Consider the following 19993-nt stretch of genomic DNA (forward strand, 5'->3'; position numbering starts at 1 on the left):
ACACTCAAGAAGCTCGACACCATCCAGGATAAAGAAGTCCATTTGATTGGCACCCTATCCACCACCTTCATCATTTACTCCCTCCAACACCGGCGCACAGAGGCTGTAGTGTGTACCATCTACAAGATGCACTGTAGCAACTCGCTAAGGCTTCTTCGGCATCACCTCCCAAACTAGCGACCTCTACTACCTAGAAGGACAAGGGCAGCAGGTGCATGGGAACACCATCACCTGCAAGTTTCGCTCCAAGTTACACACCATCCTGAATTGGAAATATATCGCTGGTCCTTCATTGTCGCTGAAGGTCAAGGTCCTGGAACTCCCTCCCAAACAGCCCTGTGGGAGTACCTTCACCACAAAGACTGCAGCGGTTCAAGAAGGCGGTTCACCACCACCTTCTCAAGGGCAATTAGGGATGGGCAATAAATGCTGGCCTTGCTCGCGATGCCCACATCCCCGGAACAAATAGAAAAAAAGAGACAGAAAGGAAAAATTTTAAAATTTAACATTTTTAACATTTTCAACAACAATCTTGAAGGATGGTTTACTTTCTGGATCAGAGATATTGTCTGACAGTCAGGAGCAATTACCACACCGTTAAAAGGGTACTGATGCTATTAGTAACACAACTTAATCTTCTGTGTCGAGTTTAATGGGCAATTAATGTGCAATTCCAGCAACTCCAAGAAACTCAGGAGGTTAAGTGCGAGATACCATTTTCATGAAGCTAATGGCAAAGTGGTGCAAATTGTCCAGCAACTTGTGATTTGCAATTCACTTCCTTGCCAAAAGTTCCTGACTGATTTGCATTCGCCGTTATTTTTTCAGTAAATTCCAGCCCAGTGTGAATGAGTTTGTTTATGCACTGTGCTTTGCTGGACAACCTTTTTACCGAGCTGAAGTAGCTGAAGTAATGTATTTGCCCTGTGCAATAATCTTCCTATTGCAGATAGATAATCTAACATGTAAATACATAACTGAAAATTATAATGCAAAGCTGATGAAATGTATTGAAGGCAACACTGTGTCAACTATTGTGTTCAATGAATCACAGAATTCTTTGTATGAAACTGTTTTTGCTGACCTGCTTTTTCCCCAGTGACTTTATGGTGAAGCCACCACAAGCACAGCAACCGAGTGAAGTCCTTTCTGATCAACCTTTGGACCATTCTAAGGCAAGCTGGTCTCCTTCATGATATCAAGAGCCAAACAAATTGAATGTAGAATTATATAGGATTACATAGGATATACGGCACAGAAACAGGCCATTTGGCCCAACCAGTCCATACCAGCGTTTATGCTCCACTCGACCCTCCTCCCTAACGGTTATCTATCCACATAACCACAGTGGCTCCACATGGCTGGTTGAGCCACTGTCGTGCTGTGGTACTAATTTCCAAAGCTATTAATGTGCCCATGTGCCTCTTCAAGATGAACCTGAATTTCAAGATTTCTGCAACACTTCCAAAACAACAAATGGGAGGCTATTTGTCAAAAAATAGCTGTTTCTGAAACATCAGACAATTACATGGCCTCTCTGACGAGAAGAAATGTGATGCTAAATGCCAATGGTACCAGCAAGTGTCCCAAGCTATCACAACATCTGAGGAGCTGGAAAAGTTTTGCGGTGAATTTATTGCCTGTGTGGCAATTGTCATTTCAGCTGCAGTGATTTCCTCATTTCTGGCAGTTGTAACTCAAAGTGCTGCCAAACTTTGGCATGTGGCCCCCTGAGTTCTTTACATGTCGCCAGGTTTTGCGGAAGTTGAACACAATTCTTAGAAATGGTTTGCTTCAGGACAGTTGGAGGATCAGCTTGTGACTGTGACCTTGCAAAGAGTTCGGCGAGATTATCGATGATTGCCAGTCTGCACCATTTGTAATTGCACACTGGTTCTTTCAACTTGAATAGAAGAATAGTTGTTATGATCTGCAATGTACCGCCTGAAAGGGTGATGGAAGCAGATTCAATACTAACTTTCAAAAGATAATCGGATATATACTTGAAAAGGAAAACTTTACAGAGCTATGGGCAAGGAGTTGTGGAGTGGTATAATTAGATGGTTCGCCCGCACAGGCACAATGAACTCCTTCTGTGCTGTATGCTTTTATATTTATTTGAGTTTCAACAATTTTGCCTTTTATCTTTTCCTTACTGCAGCATAAAAGAGTCCAATTTTACAGAGGTCTAGACACAAATTTGAATGTGAAAGTTAGACCAGGAAAATAGAAATATAGTTTTCTTATTGCTTCAATCAGAAATAAAATGTCAAATAAGTTAAGGGCACTGAGTCAGTTACATTGGGATGGATTTTCCGAACCTCGGTGGGTCCGTGGTGGGCGACGTAGATGATAGGTCCCGATCCTGCTGCAGTTAAGCCCGGCCAGCGCGTTTCCTGGCCAATTAGAGGAAGTGGATATGGTGACATAATTTGATGATGTGTAATCAGCCGGTTTCCTTAAAGGGACCATGGCCAACTTTATTTTGACATTTGTGCTGTCAGTGTTCTACAGCAATGAGCTGCTGCAAACATTGACAACCACAGCCCAGAGGCGGCAGAGGACTGCACCCAGGCTCTCCCATGACTCCCTTCTGCTTATGGAGGGAGTTACAGAACACAGGGAGGTCCCCTTCCCTTCCAACGGGCAGAAGAGACCTTCCAAGGAGATCAACACAGCCCGGATGTACATTGCAGAGGAGGGTACAAGCAGGGATGTGGTCAGGAGGACCTAGGTGCACTGCTGCAAATGTTTCAATGATCTCAGTAGATGTTCATGTAAAATTTCTGTTACTGTGGTGTCAAACATTCAAATCTTTATTTTCAACACTTTGCGTTCTTCGAAAGATTTGTGTGCACCTTTCGAAGTGGTTTAGTGAGTTGCAGTGAATGGTGAGACATAAGGATAGCCCCTGTAATGGTGATGAGTGTGAAAGGAATGGCTTGGACATTGTATGCTGATGTAATAGATGACAGGTGAAGTAAAGATGACAGAAACAATCTGTCAATGTGGGAGAGGAATTGAGGTCAGACTGGATGGAGACTTGTGTAGAGACTTGCAGCATTCTGAATCTGTAGTGGAAGTGCAGTTTTGGAGAAGCTAGTGGTTAAGGGAACATTTCTCAATCAGCTGGGAGCTTTGAATTGACATTTGAAGCTGTCAGCTCATCAGCTGATTCAATGGCAAGTGACCTCCTGCCTCAGCTTCACTGATGAGGTCAAGGCACAGTGGTAAATCGGTGGGCGATCTATCAAATTCAAAAAGCAGGGGGAAAAAAACATAATTAAGTAGCTCTAAACAAGCCACTAATAATTTTAATTGCCTCCCCCGCCGCTGCATGTCAGGTCTGCTCCACGCTGACTGACCCGACATTCGGTAAAGGCTCGTGGTGGTGCATTCACAGTGGGGTCCCGACCTGTTGGGGAAAAAACATTTTCCCACTGACCCGCCACCAATCGCGGCCGCTGCCCCCCCGCAAAATCCAGCCCATTATTCTCCCTTTCCATATTAGTAACACTCCCTAACCAATGCCACCAAAAACAGGTCAGCTAGTTATTCATCTCTATATTGTTTGAGGGACATTGTTGTCATCAAAAATGGCCACTGTGTTTGCATACATAAGAACAGTTACTGTATTTCAAAGTACTTCATTGTTTGTGAAACACTCTGGGATACCTTGAGAGACTTGACAAGGTTATGTATAAATGCAAGCTTTCTCTTTCTTTCTCACAGTATCACACAGAGCATAATGAAGACAGAATGTTCTATTCTACTGTGTAGTAGAATCTTTTTCTCACTCTAATTTTCCACCGGACATTTGTCTTTTATAGCTTTCATTCCTATTATTACCAGCTTTTCGAAAATTTTGAAATAATTTCTGAAATAATTCCTATAATTTAATTTCCCCCAAATAAAAACCATCACAAATTTCTAATTATTATTTTTTTAATGCTCAAAGCGGTGTGTGTTTTGCAATGTACAGTTAGCAATAAAAAAATCCCTGCACTTCAGTGGTTCGATACTGTTACCGCTGTGACACTGAAGATGATTACAGTATTGACTTTAAATCAAATTAAAACAATCTTAGAAACATATTGGTATCTTATTGGTATCTTTCATGCTGACATGAACCTAGATGATTTGCATGAATCACATTCAAATGCAAATATCTTACTTATATATCCAATGGGATGAGCATGTATGCTTAAGCAATAATCCCGATTTAATTAATTCCATTATATGGGTTAGTGCTATGGCCCAGTGTTTACAATGATAAATGTCATTGGTTAGCAGTCATTCTTCAATCCTTTCAGTGCTTTAAGAGTACGTTACTACAATTATAAGGTGTCAAAAACCCAAGAGGCAGAAGAGGATGATTGATAGCCGTATGTTGCTTTACCTCATAGAGGGTAATTATTCCATTGGTTTCATTCGGTGGCTTCCACTGTAGATATATCTTCTCCTCAAATGGACCTCCTTGAATTGATTCCAAGGGCACCAGACCAGGTACTGTTGGGCAGAAATTTAATAATAAAGGAGAACAGAATCAGTAGAGAAGAAAACAGATTCAGTCAATGTGAAAATGGCTCCTGATGGTCTGAAGCTTTTGCCAGTTGTAATAGTCCCTAATATGTATTCATAATCATTTCTAGCAGATCCCTTTGGCTCTGTCCCAAGAGTCTGTCGTTCAAGCTTTTTTGCATGGTTTATTGAGTACCTAAATAAATGTCAGCTTATGAATCTTAACTAGACGACCAGCAATATGAGGAGAAATAGAAAATGATCTTTAAACAGAGGTACCCTTTAACAGTAATGAAAAATCTCAAAGCTGACCTGTTTCACGGCAGTCGAATACAAGTGCACAATGCATCTTTCTACTCAAAAAACTAAAATCCATCAAAATAAATCTTTTCCATTAATGAATCAGTATTTTATTAACTCTCTGATTTTGTGGCAGCATTTGTTGCCGATCCCTAATTTCCCATTATCTAAATGCTTGCTCTTTTTTTGGGGAATCAAGGGGTATGGTGAGAAAGCAGGAATGGGGTACTGAAGTTGCATGTTCAGCCATGAACTCATTGAATGGCGGTGCAGGCTAGAAGGGCCGAATGGCCTACTCCTGCACCTATTTTCTATGTTTCTATGTTTCTATAACTAAAACTGGGAGGGGGGGAACGGGTGCAGGGAGCAGGCAGATTTTAACTGCCATCAGGTTTCCGGTAGGAAATATTAATTTCAGTTAGTTTCCTGCCCGCACATCCATGTTAGTATGAAGCCACAGCGACTTTAACTGCCGGCCTTCATTTGCATGCTGCTGGCCCACTTCCCACCTGGGACAGGCAGGAAGTGGGCAGGAATCAGCTGCTAGCATCCGGAAAATTGGGAGGCCCTAGGCCGGACGCGTGAAAAAGCTTACCTAACGTAATTTCACTCTCAGCTTCCCGCTGTTCTTTACACTGGTTCGTCTGGTTAAAAAGCCACGGAACTCCCCTGCTCAGTCCAGTTAAAATGATTGTTTGGGCCCGATTAGCATATGTGAATTAAGAGTCTAAGCACCTTTTAATATAGGAGGCAGCAGGATCCGGGCGGCTTTCCATCAGGTAAGTAACTCAGGAATTTTAACTGCCCATCCTCCCAGTTTCCACCGTGTGGAGAGGGTTAAAATCCACCTCTTGTGTATTTCACTGGTGGGCTTATCCTGTGTTTCACTATTTTATGTCCATAAGCAGCAGATCCATCACAATACATTTGCAAGTAATTTCACCGTGTCACCAATGGAGATCCATTGTCGGAATGGTTAAGTGCTGTTCAGTTAAATTCTAAGATATTACTGACACACTTGCCGGGAGGAGTCTTCTGAATGTGATATTTTCGTTTAATTTATTCAAATGCTTGCTAATTAATTTGACATTACACAAACTAGAGTTAAATTATTCATGACATTTAATATAGTGCAGAAAATAAACTATTAAAAGGGTGACAACTAATAAATAAACCAAAGATAACTTGGAAATAAGGAATGACCCACTGTGTGGCAGGCAGTCAACAAGACTTACTGGTACTGGCAAAGTTATTGACAAAGAAAGAGAGCTCATTTGTTCAGCAATATGGTGAAGCACAGTCATCTGTCACTGTTGACCTACAAGTAATAAAACTGGCACAAACCGAGCATTTAGTTTACTATTTCAATCATTTTCAGTCATGTTTTCTTTGTCACCTGGGTTGACTTGAGGGATTGTGCTGGGGTGAATTTTCATTTTTACCTCCACGAGAAGGTACCTCCTTTCCGTCAATGCTAACACAAATCGGGTAGGATATAAAATGAGTGGCCAAGAGCTGCCGGCTGTTTTCTCACTGTGGTAAAAGTGAAAATTCACCCCAAACTGTCTTCTTTAACACACAGTTCCTGTATCTGTTACACTGGATTTTGAATCTGGACACAAATGTTAAATTTTTCTCCCCCAACCCCAATATAAGCAATTGAGTGATTAGTGTACTGTGTCTGGATATTGTTTTAAATATAACAGCTTTCACAGAAATATAATATCTGAATAGTTGTAACCAAACTTAATAAGGGGGCTGAAATTCTGACATAATCTTGCTCTTCTGGTGCCAGCTGCTCAGATACTACGACACAGATCCCATCCTAAATCCTGGGAGCAGGGTCATCAGCATGATAGGGCAGGCTCCAGACATTTACAAGGGCACATTAACAACATCCATGTCAACACAGGAGTGGGAAATTAAAGCAGAACCCTTCCTCTCAGAGGGTGGAGGAGAGACTTAAGGTGGTCTCAAAGGTACCTTCAACAATGCAGCACTCCCTCAGTATTGCACTGAAATGTCAGTCTACATTATGTGCTAAAGTCACTGGAGTGGGGTTTGAACGCATAACTTTCTGACTCAGAAGCAAGAGCACTACCCACTGAGCCAAGGCTGATACATTCAGCATATAAATTATCAATGAAATGGTAATCTTAGTTCTGGAGGATTCATATGCCGGCAATGGAAAATCAATGAGGGAGGCCAGCAAGGCCAATTTCCCAGCACTGAGTTGTACGAAATCTATTTTATTCCTGAGCTATTCTCCAACAGCTGAAAAACTAAGAATGCGATTACATGGAGCAACCACATGGAAAACAAATATTGATGATTATTTTTTAAACTAGGTTTCTCCTCAGAAATCCAGGCCACGTCTGCCCTGGGGCCCACATGCACCCTTGTGGAGACTAGTGCTACTCTCCTCACTGGGTGTACCAGCACCCAAAGGAAGCTGGGTCCCAACTGAGGCACAGGGGCAGGAACTCCCAGCTTAATGAATCTCTGTGCCTGGCCCTGTTGCTGCACCCAGCCCATCAACTGCCGCATAACAGTTGGACGGAATTCTGGCCTTCACCAGTCAATGTGGGAGCTCATGGAAACAGCAGAGACCCCACGATTCTGCTAGTCCCCAACCAGAATTATACAGCAGGCCAGTGGAACGCCCCAAGGAATTTCAACAACATACACAATTGATGTTTCCTGTAGCTTTTCATTTTGTTTTCTGAGTTTAAGCATCAAACATACCCATTCACCTCTGCCCCTGGTGTACGGTTATTTATTTTGCTAATTAAGGCTCAAGACATTGTCATTTGACATTATCATATCACCAAAGCAATTCACTGGCACCTATGTGTTTTTGTCTAGTCACATCTAATGCTATATCCATTCAGCAAATTATAACATTAGGTAAGCAGATACTGCGGAAATGAGATATCTAGTGGTGTTGGAAGGAGTAATAGATATACTGTCAAGTTTTGATAAAATACCAATGCATCTACTTCTACACCTAATTTGTCGCTGTGATTATACACTTCCATGTTTATTTTTTAATGGCTATATAGGTCTAATATGATATATAATACCTCAATGCAAGACTGAACAAACTAATGTTTCATTTTTCAATGATTCACCCATGTAGTAGTAATGTGCAGTCGCACCATATACATTTTTACTCCTATAATTAGTAAGTTATTTCAGTTATTTTTTTGCATATTATATCGCATTTCTGCAATTAAATGCAATATTTTAGATAGAGCAGTGTATAAAATACCTTACAAATTTAGTTAACGTCATGTATTGGATTTACCTTCATTCTAATATCCAGAAAAAAATGCATTAGTATTTAAAATAGCTGACCTCAAAATGTTCATGTCACGTTTCCTTTCAAAACTCTCTTTGTAGTGTACATATTTTGTATGATGAGAGTTATAATCCAAATTACCTGCATAAACCTGGATTTTATGATTGGACTGTTTCTCATCGCATGCATAACAATGCCTCTCATTCTTCTGAGAGTTAGGACAAGGGCTGTCTGTTGAAAATAGTTGCTCAGTAACTGCAATCTTCAGTTCTGCAGCCAAGTGTCTACTTAAGAAGATAGAAATTGCCTACGTTTCATACAGCCAAATGATTATTAATCAAAAAACAATTGTGTCCTTGGAGTAACTAATGTGTGAGCATTTTCATCAGCATGAAATGCACCATTCAAATGACTTGCACCAAATACACATACAATACTTCCACACGCACATATAATTATTAAAGATAGAAACAAATATCTTTAGAATACATTTACGAAAACAGCAATACCATGGTACTTTGACTGTTTAACAGCTGCTTCATTAGGAATCTTCTTATTTGAAACAGTGATTTATAGTCTCTGTTGTAAGAGAAATGTATATTAGATTGAATTAGCGGAATAGGGTGCTTCGCTTCAATTGTATTACTATTTTGGTTTAAAATTAAAGTTATTTATCTTCAGATTTTAATGTCACTTTCCCCTTTAAAGCCATATTTTATGCAGAATTGCCACATACTCAGAGTTATAGGTCTATATTCAGACTATTAGTATGCATAGCAGGCGACTAGCAGTCATTTACAACAGAAATTTGGCTATTTGTAAATGATTGTTACAGGGGATTGAAGTTTCAGTGAATGTAAAGACACTATATAAATGTAAGTGTATGAGTAATGTCAGTTTAATTGTAAGACAAGATGCAAAAGCTGGTGGAATCAATGTTCAGATTGAATGTTTCATCACTTTTTCCTGTTTGTAGACGAGCTGATATTTTGTCTTGAAATTTCTCACAATATGTATTTCATTTAATTTTCTGCTCCATAGCATTTTTGGTGCTTGAAAAAAATACCGTATAACAATACTAATCAATCAGTTTGGGGCAGTCTGATTCTTGAAGCGTTGTGCTGAATTTGATCAAAAGTGACTGCAAGATGATACATCTTGTGGGAGAATAGTACCTCACCACCTGGGAGGAAAATGTAATGGGGTCTCATGCCTAGTAGCATAATTCTTATGATCAAAATGGAACAGCCTCAATTACAAAAACCTGGAAAACTCTCTTGATTGCAAAACAGCTGGAAATCATTGTATCAAAGTGAATGATCACCCAAGAATAAGGATTAAAAAAGTTTATAGCATAGAGTTGGAAGAATGATAGTAACTCTGTAATAATGAAAAGAGTGAAAGATAAAAGCACAGCTTGCGTGCTGAATATTGCAGTTGATATTGGGAACAACCATTTTCAATCACACTCAATAAACCATTCCTTTTAATGTGTGCATTTCTCATTTGCTGTGTAGTACCACTTCTCCATGACCCATTCTATTAATTTACAGCATTTCAACATCCAGTACTGTGTTTCCAATCTTCAACAACCTTTAACTGTAAACTTCAGTTATTTCTTTGCTGCTAGGTTTTTTTCTCACTAGTGACTTCAAAATTACAATTCTGATCTGTGGCACTCGATAACCTGTGACGTTAACTCACCTCAGTAATCTGTCATTATTTGTTGTCACTCCAGTCTTTATGAATATTAAGCTATGACCTTTTCCATTCCTCAAACAAAGATTTCCGCTCTTTCTAAATCAGAACTGATTTTTGGTCTTTGTGAAAGCCTAAAGGATTTCACTTATACTGCTAACTTACTGGACTAATATCCATCAAAATGTCAAGACCAGAAGCAGGGCTGCAGATTATTTTTGAGATTCATTTTTCTTCACATTTACTGAAACCTTTTAAACTGACATTGGGCTGTTGAATTTTGGAAGATGGTTGATGGTGTGTTTAAAAACTATTTTGATTCAATATTATAAAATGATTAGCTAGGACCTTTGAAGCTGATTATCTGTTCCTAATTTGGCATCGGACAATTGGTGTAAAGCTATTTCAAAGTAAACAGAGCAAGTTGTACATTATTTTATTCAGCAAGCTCTCTCTTTCAATCCTATACATGAGGGCTAGACTTTCCACTATGATCGCTATCGCCCAAAAAATGGACGATAATTCCGGCATTAGTGATTTTTTATTGTTCAGGATCGCTGGAATATCGGCCATTTTTTTTTAAGCTAGTTTCGGCTTTTTATTTTGGGCGATAGCCTTCGCGATGTGAAATGGGCCTTAGCGATATATTCAGTTGTGCAAGGCTGCCGTCCATAACAATGACCGTTCCACGCATGCACTTTTTTTTAGCAAATAACTTTTCCCACGATTCGGGAGGTCAGGGGTCATCTGTGCATGCTCAGAAGACAAAGGGAGAGAGAGAAAGTATTTGTTGTGGAGAGAGAGAAGAGCTTTTGTGAAGGATTACTGATTTTTGAAGGAGTGAAGGATTGCTGATTTTTCAAGTGTTATAGTTGTGAAGGAGTTAGTTATAAAATGAAAAGGTTGTTGTGAATTGTTACAAAGATAAAAAAAATTATGGAGGTGTCGCATGAGGACTCAGGAGAGAGTGTACAGGAGGTTGAAGGGAGAAGGAGGGCAAAGCGCTTCTTCGACGAAGCATTGGTCAATGAAGTTGAGATGTGGTGGGGCCAATGAACCTGGGGTGGGTATGGGAAACCTCCACCCCGGATGTATCAGAAAATACGGGGCGAGATTGTCGATGTATTGTCCTCAGTGTCCCACGATAGGTGTGAATCCAACCAGTGCTGCAAGAGATGGAATAGCCTGGTTGCTTCCGCAAGAGTAAGCTTTAAATAAATTTTAAATTGTAATGAACCACTGAATATGTAAATCTGCTGGATTATAATGAAGCTGGGTAATCTTGTATAGCTTCCCTGCTAAGATCTGGATTGGGGTCGGAACCTGCGCTCTTTAAGTCTAATTTTGGCACCGTCTCCTTTTGGGTTACGTTGGTAGATGGGGCACGACTGAGCACTGAGGGATCATCTTTACCCAGACTGTGTCAGTCTCTCCGGCTGCTGTCACTTACATAGTGAGCCAGCCTGGACTGGGGGAGAGCTGCCCTGGCTCACTGTCTGCCCTGGGACAATTTGGGACATTAGCTCCAGCTACACGGAGGTCTCTGAGCACAGCCCACGGACACCTCCCCTCCCATTACACCTGTCATTGCTGAGCTCACCAGCAGTCCTGATTGCCGCCCCCCCACCCCCGCCCCGGAGTCCTCCATCCAGTCAAATAAACTGCCTACCACCCCTCAGGTGCCTATTACAACGGACCGTGGATGGGGTCCTTCCTGGAGATTGTACGCGAGATGTTTGGTGTCAAGCATTAGTTCTTAAACACGATGTTATTAAATATTTTTTCGAAATGTAGATGTTATAACCATGTATCCATTGTAGATACAAACCGTATTAGCATATAACGTTAGAAGCTGTTGTCTTTCCATAATAGTTCCTAGACAATTAGCTTATGCTATGCTCTTGTCACGTTTGCAGAGGAAGATATCTAAGAATCGGGGGGAGCAGAGGCGCACTGGAGGAGGCCCTGCTGATATACAGACCCTGACTGACTTGGAGGAACATGCTGCAGCACGAATGGGCAGCCACAGTCGCTCTGCCACCCGTGATAGTGCAGATCCCGTTGTTGCGCCACGTGAGTAATGTGTAAAGCAGTGGTAAACCAGTGGTAATTTAAAGTAATATAACGGCTGTTGTGTATGGAGAAAGAGTCAGACTGAACACTGTGAGCTCAAAGTAAAGTGTGACCGTAGTCTTTTATTGCAGGTCTCCGGAGTGCCTCTCCAACCTGTGAAGCCTCCCTAAATACTGTGCTTCCAAGGGATTATAGGATCCCTTGGGACTCCAGGGGATGAGACCTCTGGTGGCTGTACAAAGTAAATATAAGTATACATATATAACAACACTCCCGCCCCAAAGTCAACAGTGTAACTATTTACAATGTGAGTCGATCTGGGGCCCTTCTTTTTTCTGGTTGATCGTCTCGGTGTGAACGCTGGTGTTGTTGAATCATTTCTTGGGCCCTCGCTGGGCTGCTGTGCAGCTGGCCTTGCTAGGCTGCCTGGTGTGTTGGGCCCTGCTGGGCTGCTGTGGATGATGAGTTCTGCTTCGTAGTCAACCATGGTGCCGGTTGCCACTGGTGTGTTTGTTGGGGAATCAAAAAAGGTAGAGTCCAAGGTGGGTTGCTCAGGATAGTCCATGAATCTGAGTTTGATTTGGTCCAAGTGTTTCCGGTGAATGAGTCCATTTGAAAGTTTGACCCGAAACACCCTGCTCCCCTCTTTGGCCATGACAGTGCTGGGAAGCCACTTGGGACCTTGTCCATAATTTAATACAAATACAGGATCATTGACACATTTGCGCTATCATGGTATGCACTTTGTTGAAGCCGCCTGCTCTCTAGCTGTTCATGTAGATCAGGGTGAACTAACGAGAGCCTTGTCTTAAGTGTTCTTTTCATGAGCCGTTCAGCAGGTGGGATCCCAGTGAGTGAGTGGGGTCTCGTGCGGTAGCTAAGCAGGACTCCAGATAGGCGAGTCTGCAGTGAGCCTTCAGTTACACTCTTCAAGCCTTGCTTGATGGTTTGCACTGCTCTCTCTGCCTGACCATTGGATGCTGGTTTAAACGGGGAAGATGTGACATGTTTGATCCCGTTATGGATCATGAATTCTTTGAACTCAGCACTGGTAAAACATGGCCCGTTGTCGCTCACCAGGTCATCGGGTAGGCCATGTGTGGCAAACATGGTACGCAGGCTTTCATTAGTGGCAGCGGACGTGCTAGCTGACATTATTTCACACTCAATCCACTTGGAGTTCGTGTTTACAACCACAAGGAACATTTTACCCAAGAACGGGCCTGCATAGTCGACGTGTACCCTAGACCACGGTTTGGAGGGCCAAGACCATAAACTTACCGGTGCCTGGGTACATTGCTTAACTGCGAGCATGTATTACATCTGTGAACGCAGGACTCTAAGTTCGCATTGATACTGGGCCACCATACGCGCGATCTGGCTATCGTTCTCATCATTACGATGCCTGGTGGGTACTTTGGAGGTCATTGATGAAGGTGTCTCTGCCCTTCTTGGGGACCACTACTCGATTGCCCCACAGAAGGCAGTCTGCCTGTATAGACATTTCAATTTTGCGCTGCTGGAATGGCGTTATCTCTTCCTGCATTTCTACTGGGATGCAGGACCAGCTCCCGCGAAGCACACAGCTTTTGATTAGAGATAATAAGGGATCCTGGCTTGTCCAGGTTTTGATCTGCCAGGCAGTGACGAGTGATTACTCACTCTCAAATGCTTTCATAACCATGGCTAGATCTGCGGGCTGCGCCATTTCCATCACCGTGGTGGGCAATGGCAGCCTACTGAGAGCATTGGCGCAGTTTTCTGTGCCTGGCCTGTGGCGGATGGCGAAGTTGTATGCAGACAACGTGAGCGCCCATCTCTGGATGCGGGCCGATGCGTTGGTATTTATCCCTTTATTCTCAGAGAACAGGGATATGAGTGGCTTATGGTCAGTTTCCAATTCGAATTTTAGCCCAAACAGGTATTGATGCATTTTCTTTACCCCACAGACACACGCTAACGCTTCTTTCTCAATCATGCTGTAGGCTCTCTCAGCCTTAGACAGACTCCTGGATGCATAAGCAACAGGTTGCAGTTTCCCGAAATCATTAGCTTGTTGCATTACATGCTCGATGCCATATAACGACGCATCACATGCGAGTACCAAACGCTTACATGGATCATACAACACAAGCAATTTGTTTGAGCATAATAATTTTCTCGCTTTTACAAAGGCATTTTCTTGGCTTTTGCCCCAAACCCATTCGCCCCCTTTTTGTAGTAAGACATGCAGTGGTTCTAACAGTGTGCTGAGACCTGGTAAGAAGTTAGCAAAGTAGTTCAGGAGTCCCAGAAACGGCCGCAGCTCCGTCATGTTCTGTGGCCTCGGTGCGTTCTCGATTGCCTCCGTCTTCGCGTTGGTGGGCTTGATGCTGTCCGCCGCAATCCTCCTTCCCAGGAACTCCACTTCAGGTGCCAGGAAAACGCACTTTGAGTGTTTTAACCTGAGCCCCACGCGGTTGAGTCGACTAAGACCCTCCTCCAGGTTCTGCAGATGCTCGGCTGTGTTCCGACCTGTGATGAAGATGTCGTCCTGGAAGACCATGGTGTGCGGGACCGACTTTGGTAAGCTTTCCATGTTTCTCTGGAATATCGCTGCCGCCGATCGGATTCCAAATGGGCATCTGTTATAAACAAAAAGGCCTTTGTGCGTGTTGATGCAGGTGAAGGCCTTCGATGATTCCTCCAGTTCCTGCATCATGTAGGCTAATGTCAGATCCAGCTTCGTGAACATCTTTCCTCCCACCAGCATTGCAAAGAGGTCATCGGCCTTTGGTAATGGGTATTGGTCCTGCAGGGAGAAACGATTGATAGTTACTATGTAATCGCCACAAATTCTGATGGTGCTGTCTCCCTTGAGGACTGGGACGATAGGACTGGCCCACTAGTTGAACTCGATCGGGGAAATGATGCCCCCTCTTTGCAGCCGGTCTTGCTCGATCTCTACCCTTTCTCTCATCATGTACGGCACTGCTCTCGCATTGTGATGGATGGGTCCCACCCCTGGAATTAGGTGGATCTGCACTTTTGCTCCTTGGAATTTCCCGATGCCTGGTTCAAACAGCGAAGGAAATTTGTTTAAGACCTGAGCACACGAAAGTCTTTTTGCCCATGATGGACTGGCTCGCGCCTGTGTTCAGCTCCATTGACACCGGGAGTCCATTTAGTTCAACATTCAGCATTATCGGGGGACAATTCGTGGTGAATGTGTGCACTCCATGTACCTCTGCCACCTTGATCTGAGGTTCTGGTTCGTCGTGATCCTCCGTGGTTTGCAGGGTTAACAGGCTTTGCAGCTCACCTGCACACTCGTTGGAGGTGCCCCATTGTTCCACAGCCCTTGCAAATGTACTCTTTGAATCGGCATGAATGGAAACGATGATCACGCCCACTGCGCCAACAAGGTGTTAATGCCCTTGCATTCATCACCCGTGATGGTGGACTCAGACATCTGCGGACGTGTAGCTGCAGGTATGTGTGACCTGCCCTGTATGTTACGATTCAAAAACAACATCACTTTGTTCACAGTACTTGTAGCGGCACTTGTGTGCTGAGAGATTTGCTTGTCACTGGTGGCAATGAACGCCTGGACTATCGCTATGGCCTTATTCGAGGTTGGGGTCTCTACAGTCAAAAGTTTGCGAAGTTTGGTTTCGTAGCCAAAGCTAAGTACAAAAAAGTCTCTGAGCATGTGCTCCAAATGTCCTTCAAATTCGCAATGTCCTGCAAGGCATCTTAGCTCGGCGACATAACTCGCCACTTCCTGGCCTTCAGACCTTTTGTAGATGTAGAACAGGTACCTCGCCATCAGAACGCTTTCCTTCGGGTTCAAATGCTCCCGGACCAATGTGCACAAATCGTCGTACGTTTTCTTCGTGGGTTTCGCTGGAGTGAGCAGATTTTTCATGAGGCCATATGTTGATGCCCCACAGACAGTGAGGAGGATCGCCCTTCATTTGGCAGCTCTCTCTTCCCCATTTAGCTCGTTGGCCACGAAGTATTGGTCGAGTCGCTCCACAAAAGTTTCCCAATCATCTCCCTCCGAGAATTTCTCCAGGATGCTCACTGTTCTCTGCATCTTTGGGTTCGCTATCTGTATCTCGTCGCCAGTTGTTGTGTATGGAGAAAGAGTCAGACTGAACACCTTGATCTCAAAGTAAAGTGTGACCATAGTCTTTTATTGCAGGTCTCCAGAGTGCCTCTCCAACCTGTGAAGCCTCCTTAAATACCTGTGCTCCGAAGGGATTATGGGATCCCTTGGGACTCCAGCGGATGAGCCCTCTGGTGGCTGTACAGAGTAAATACAAGTATACATATATAACAACGGCCTTTCATTATAATATATGAATGATGTCATGTTATGCATGCAGCTTCTGTACTACTCTCAGGTTAACAATATAAGAACATAAGAAATAGGAGCAGGAGTAGGCCATTTGCCCCCTCGAGCCTGCTCCGCCTTTCAATAAGATCATGGCTGATCTGATCATGTACTTAGCTCCACTTCCCTGCCTGCTCCCCATAACCCTTTACTCCCTTATTGCTCAAAAATCTATCTCCACCTTAAATATGTTCAATGACCCAGCCTCCACAGCTCTCTGGGGCAGAGAATTCCATAGATGTACAACCATATGATGTAATCATATGTAACATAAGAACATATGAACATAAGAATTAGGAACAGGAGTAGGCCATCTAGCCCCTCGAGCCTGCTCCACCATTCAACAAGATCATGGCTGATCTGGTCGTGGACTCAGCTCCACTTACCCGCCCTCTGCCCGTAACCCTTAATTCCCTTATTGCTTAAAAATCTATCTATCTTTGACTTGAAAACATTCAATGAGCTAGCCTCAACTGCTTCCTTGGGCAGAGAATTCCACAGATTCACAACCCTCTGGGAGAAGAAATTCTTTCTCAACTCGGTTTTAAATTGGCTCCTCCATATTTTGAGGCTGTGCCCCCTAGTTCTAGTCTCCCCCACCAATGGAAACAACCTCTCTGCCTCTATCTTGTCTATCCCTTTCATGATTTTAAATGTTTCTATAAGATCACCCCTCATCCTTCTGAACTCCAACGAGTAAAGACCCAGTCTACTCAATCTATCATCATAAGTTAACCCCCTCATTTCTCGAATCAGCCTAGTGAATCGTCTCTGTACCCCTTCCAAAGCTAGTATATTCTTCCTTAAGTAAGGTGACCAAAACTGCACGCAGTACTCCAGGTGCGGCCTTACCAATACCTTATACAGTTGCAGCAACACCTCCCTGCTTTTGTACTCCATCCCTTTCGCAATGAAGGCCAACATTCCATTTGCCTTCCTGATTACCTGCTGCACCTGCAAACTAACCTTTTGGGATTCATGCACACCATGCACAAGGACCCCTAGGTCCCTCTGCACCACAGCATGTTGTAATTTCTCCCCATTCAAATAATATTCCCTTTTACTGTTTTTTTCCCCAAGGTGGATGACCTCACACTTTCCGACATTGTATTCCATCTGCCAAACCTTAGCCCATTCGCTTAACCTATCCAAATCTCCTTGTAGCCTCTCTGAGTCCTCTACACAACCCGCTTTCCCACTAATCTTTGTGTCATCTGCAAATTTTGTTGCACTACACTCTGTCCCCTCCTCTAGGTCATCTATGTATATTGTAAACAGTTGTGGTCCCAGCACTGATCCCTGTGGTACACCACTAACCACTGATTTCCAACCGGAAAAGGACCCATTTATCCCGACTCTCTGCTTTCTGTTCGCCAGCCAATTCTCTATCCATGCTAATACATCTCCTCTGACTCCGCGTACCTTTATCTTCTGCAGTAACCTTTTGTGTGGCACCTTATCGAATGCCTTTTGGAAATCTAAATACACCACATCCATCGGTACACCTCGATCCACCATGCTCGTTATATCCTCAAAGAATTCCAGTAAGTTAGTTAAACATGATTTCCCTTTCATGAATCCATGCTGCGTCTGCTTGATTGCACTATTCCTATCCAGATGTCCCGCTATTTCTTCCTTAATGATAGCTTCAAGCATTTTCCCCACTACAGATGTTAAACTAACCGGCCTATAGTTACCTGCCTTTTGCCTGCCCCCTTTTTTAAACAGAGGCATTACATTAGCTGCTCTCCAATCCGCTGGTACCTCCCCAGAGTCCAGAGAATTTTGGTAGATTATAACAAATGCTATAACTTCCGCCATCTCTTTTAATACCCTGTGATGCATTTCATCAGGACCAGGGGACTTGTCTACCTTCAATCCCATTAGTCTGTCCAGCACTACCTCCCTAGTGATAGTGATCATCTCAAGGTCCTCCCTTCCCACATTCCTATGACCAGCAATTTTTGGCATGGTTTTTGTGTCTTCCACTGTGAAGACGGAAGCAAAATAATTGTTTAAGGTCTCAGCCATTTCCACATTTCCCATTATTAATTCCCCCTTTCCATCTTCTAAGGGACCAACATTTACTTTAGTCACTCTTTTCCGTTTTATATATCTGTAAAAGCTTTTACTATCTGCTTTTATGTTTTGCGCAAGTTTACCTTCGTAATCTATCTTCCCTTTCTTTATTGCTTTTTTAGTCATTCTTTGCTGTTGCTTAAAATCTTCCCAATCCTCTAGTTTCCCACTAACCTTGGCCACCTTATACGCATTGGTCTTTGATTTGATACTTTCCTTTATTTCCTTGGTTATCCACGGCTGGTTATCTCTTCTCTTGCCGCCCTTCTTTTTCACTGGAATATATTTTTGTTGCGCATTATGAAAGAGCTCCTTAAAAGTCCTCCACTGTTCCTCAATTGTGCGTCTCGCGTTCACATTTATTGCAGCATTGTTGCTCCTCGTACATATGCCAGCGCAGCACAAGCATTCTCATGTCTAGCCTTCTGTTCTAATAACCTCAACTATGTTTTGCAGGTCCCGAGGCACAAAGGGAGGCCCTTCCACGAACGCCTGTGCCATTGCAGCTGGTCATCGCAGGAGGAAACTACTGAGGAAAAGGAAGATGGCCAATTGTCATCTGTTGTACCTGCGGCCAAGTCATCATCGATGGATGAAATAGCGGGGCCAAGCGGCTTGCAGTAGGCGACTCCAAGGTGTACAGTGCCCATGCCAACCCAAGGAGGTTGAGTTGCTGAGGTAGGCACGTGCTGCGATGGGCAGATCCTAACAAGGACATGGTAGCACTGTCAAGGGCGAGTGTAGACCTAGGTCGCGAACTCCTCCAGGCGATTGGTGGGTTGACAGGAAACATTGCTACAATGTCCACACGAATAACGGAGGGCATGGAGCGGATAGTTGTGGCAATGGGCCAAACGACCGACGCTGTCCATGCCTTGCGGCATGCGATTAGTGTCGGGAGATGGCACTGCACCCCAAGGTGCCGTCCCACCAACCCACCAGAATAGATGCAAGTCTGACTCGGACGACGTTTCTTCACTGAGAGAATTCTGCCAACGTCACCGCCTCCCCCCCTCCGCTAGCAGCAGGCACTGAGGTCCCCTGCTGAAAGACGTATTAGTCCTGTTACTTGGGGATTGAAATGGGGCCTTATTAGAAGGGAGGGTCAAGGTCCAGTAGGGAAGCGTGGCTGCAGGTAGGGAGGGGAGGTGTTGTATACAGTTGTTACTGCCTGTTAAAAATACATTTTTGTTAAATGTTCACTGTTATGTTATTGTTGTGTTAAAAATATTGTTGAATGTTTGGGGTTGGGGAAGGGCGGGGTGGGGGGGCGGTTGCCTTCTCCACTGATGACAATGCCAACGTTGAGAAGCCTGCATCAACAAGCTCCATCATCTATGCAACCCCGATGACATCTAGTGCTCCTGCGGCCATGTCCTACTCCACCGTGGAGGTAGCGGGCTCAAGCACCTTGCCGCAGGACACCCAAAATGTCTCCATGCTGGCGCGGACCCCGCGGAGGTTGGGCCAATGCAGCAGGACTGCTCCATGAGCAGCAGATCTGAGCAGGGACATGGTACACTTGTCCAGGAGGTGTGTTGATATAGGCCAGCAGATCCTCCAGACAATGGCATCTTAGAATAAGGGGCCGCCCATTTAAAACTGAGATAAGGAAAAATTTATTTTCTCAGAGGGTTGTGGAC

The 19993-nt window shown here is 43.7% G+C and overlaps 1 protein-coding gene across 3 annotated transcripts in view; it reads right to left on the reverse strand.

Annotated features, from left to right (window-relative positions):
• The window catches only part of ptprt (protein tyrosine phosphatase receptor type T), a 1564838-nt gene that overhangs the window by 473329 nt on the left and 1071516 nt on the right, over positions 1-19993 (reverse strand). For all 3 annotated transcript variants that reach the window (XM_070896216.1, XM_070896215.1, XM_070896217.1), the window contains exon 9: positions 4400-4509. In XM_070896216.1, the coding sequence (XP_070752317.1) occupies positions 4400-4509 (110 nt within the window). The remainder of the gene's footprint in view (positions 1-4399; positions 4510-19993) is intronic.

Source organism: Pristiophorus japonicus, chromosome 12 (genome assembly GCF_044704955.1).
Source record: "Pristiophorus japonicus isolate sPriJap1 chromosome 12, sPriJap1.hap1, whole genome shotgun sequence".
NCBI classification, from domain to species: domain Eukaryota; kingdom Metazoa; phylum Chordata; class Chondrichthyes; family Pristiophoridae; genus Pristiophorus; species Pristiophorus japonicus.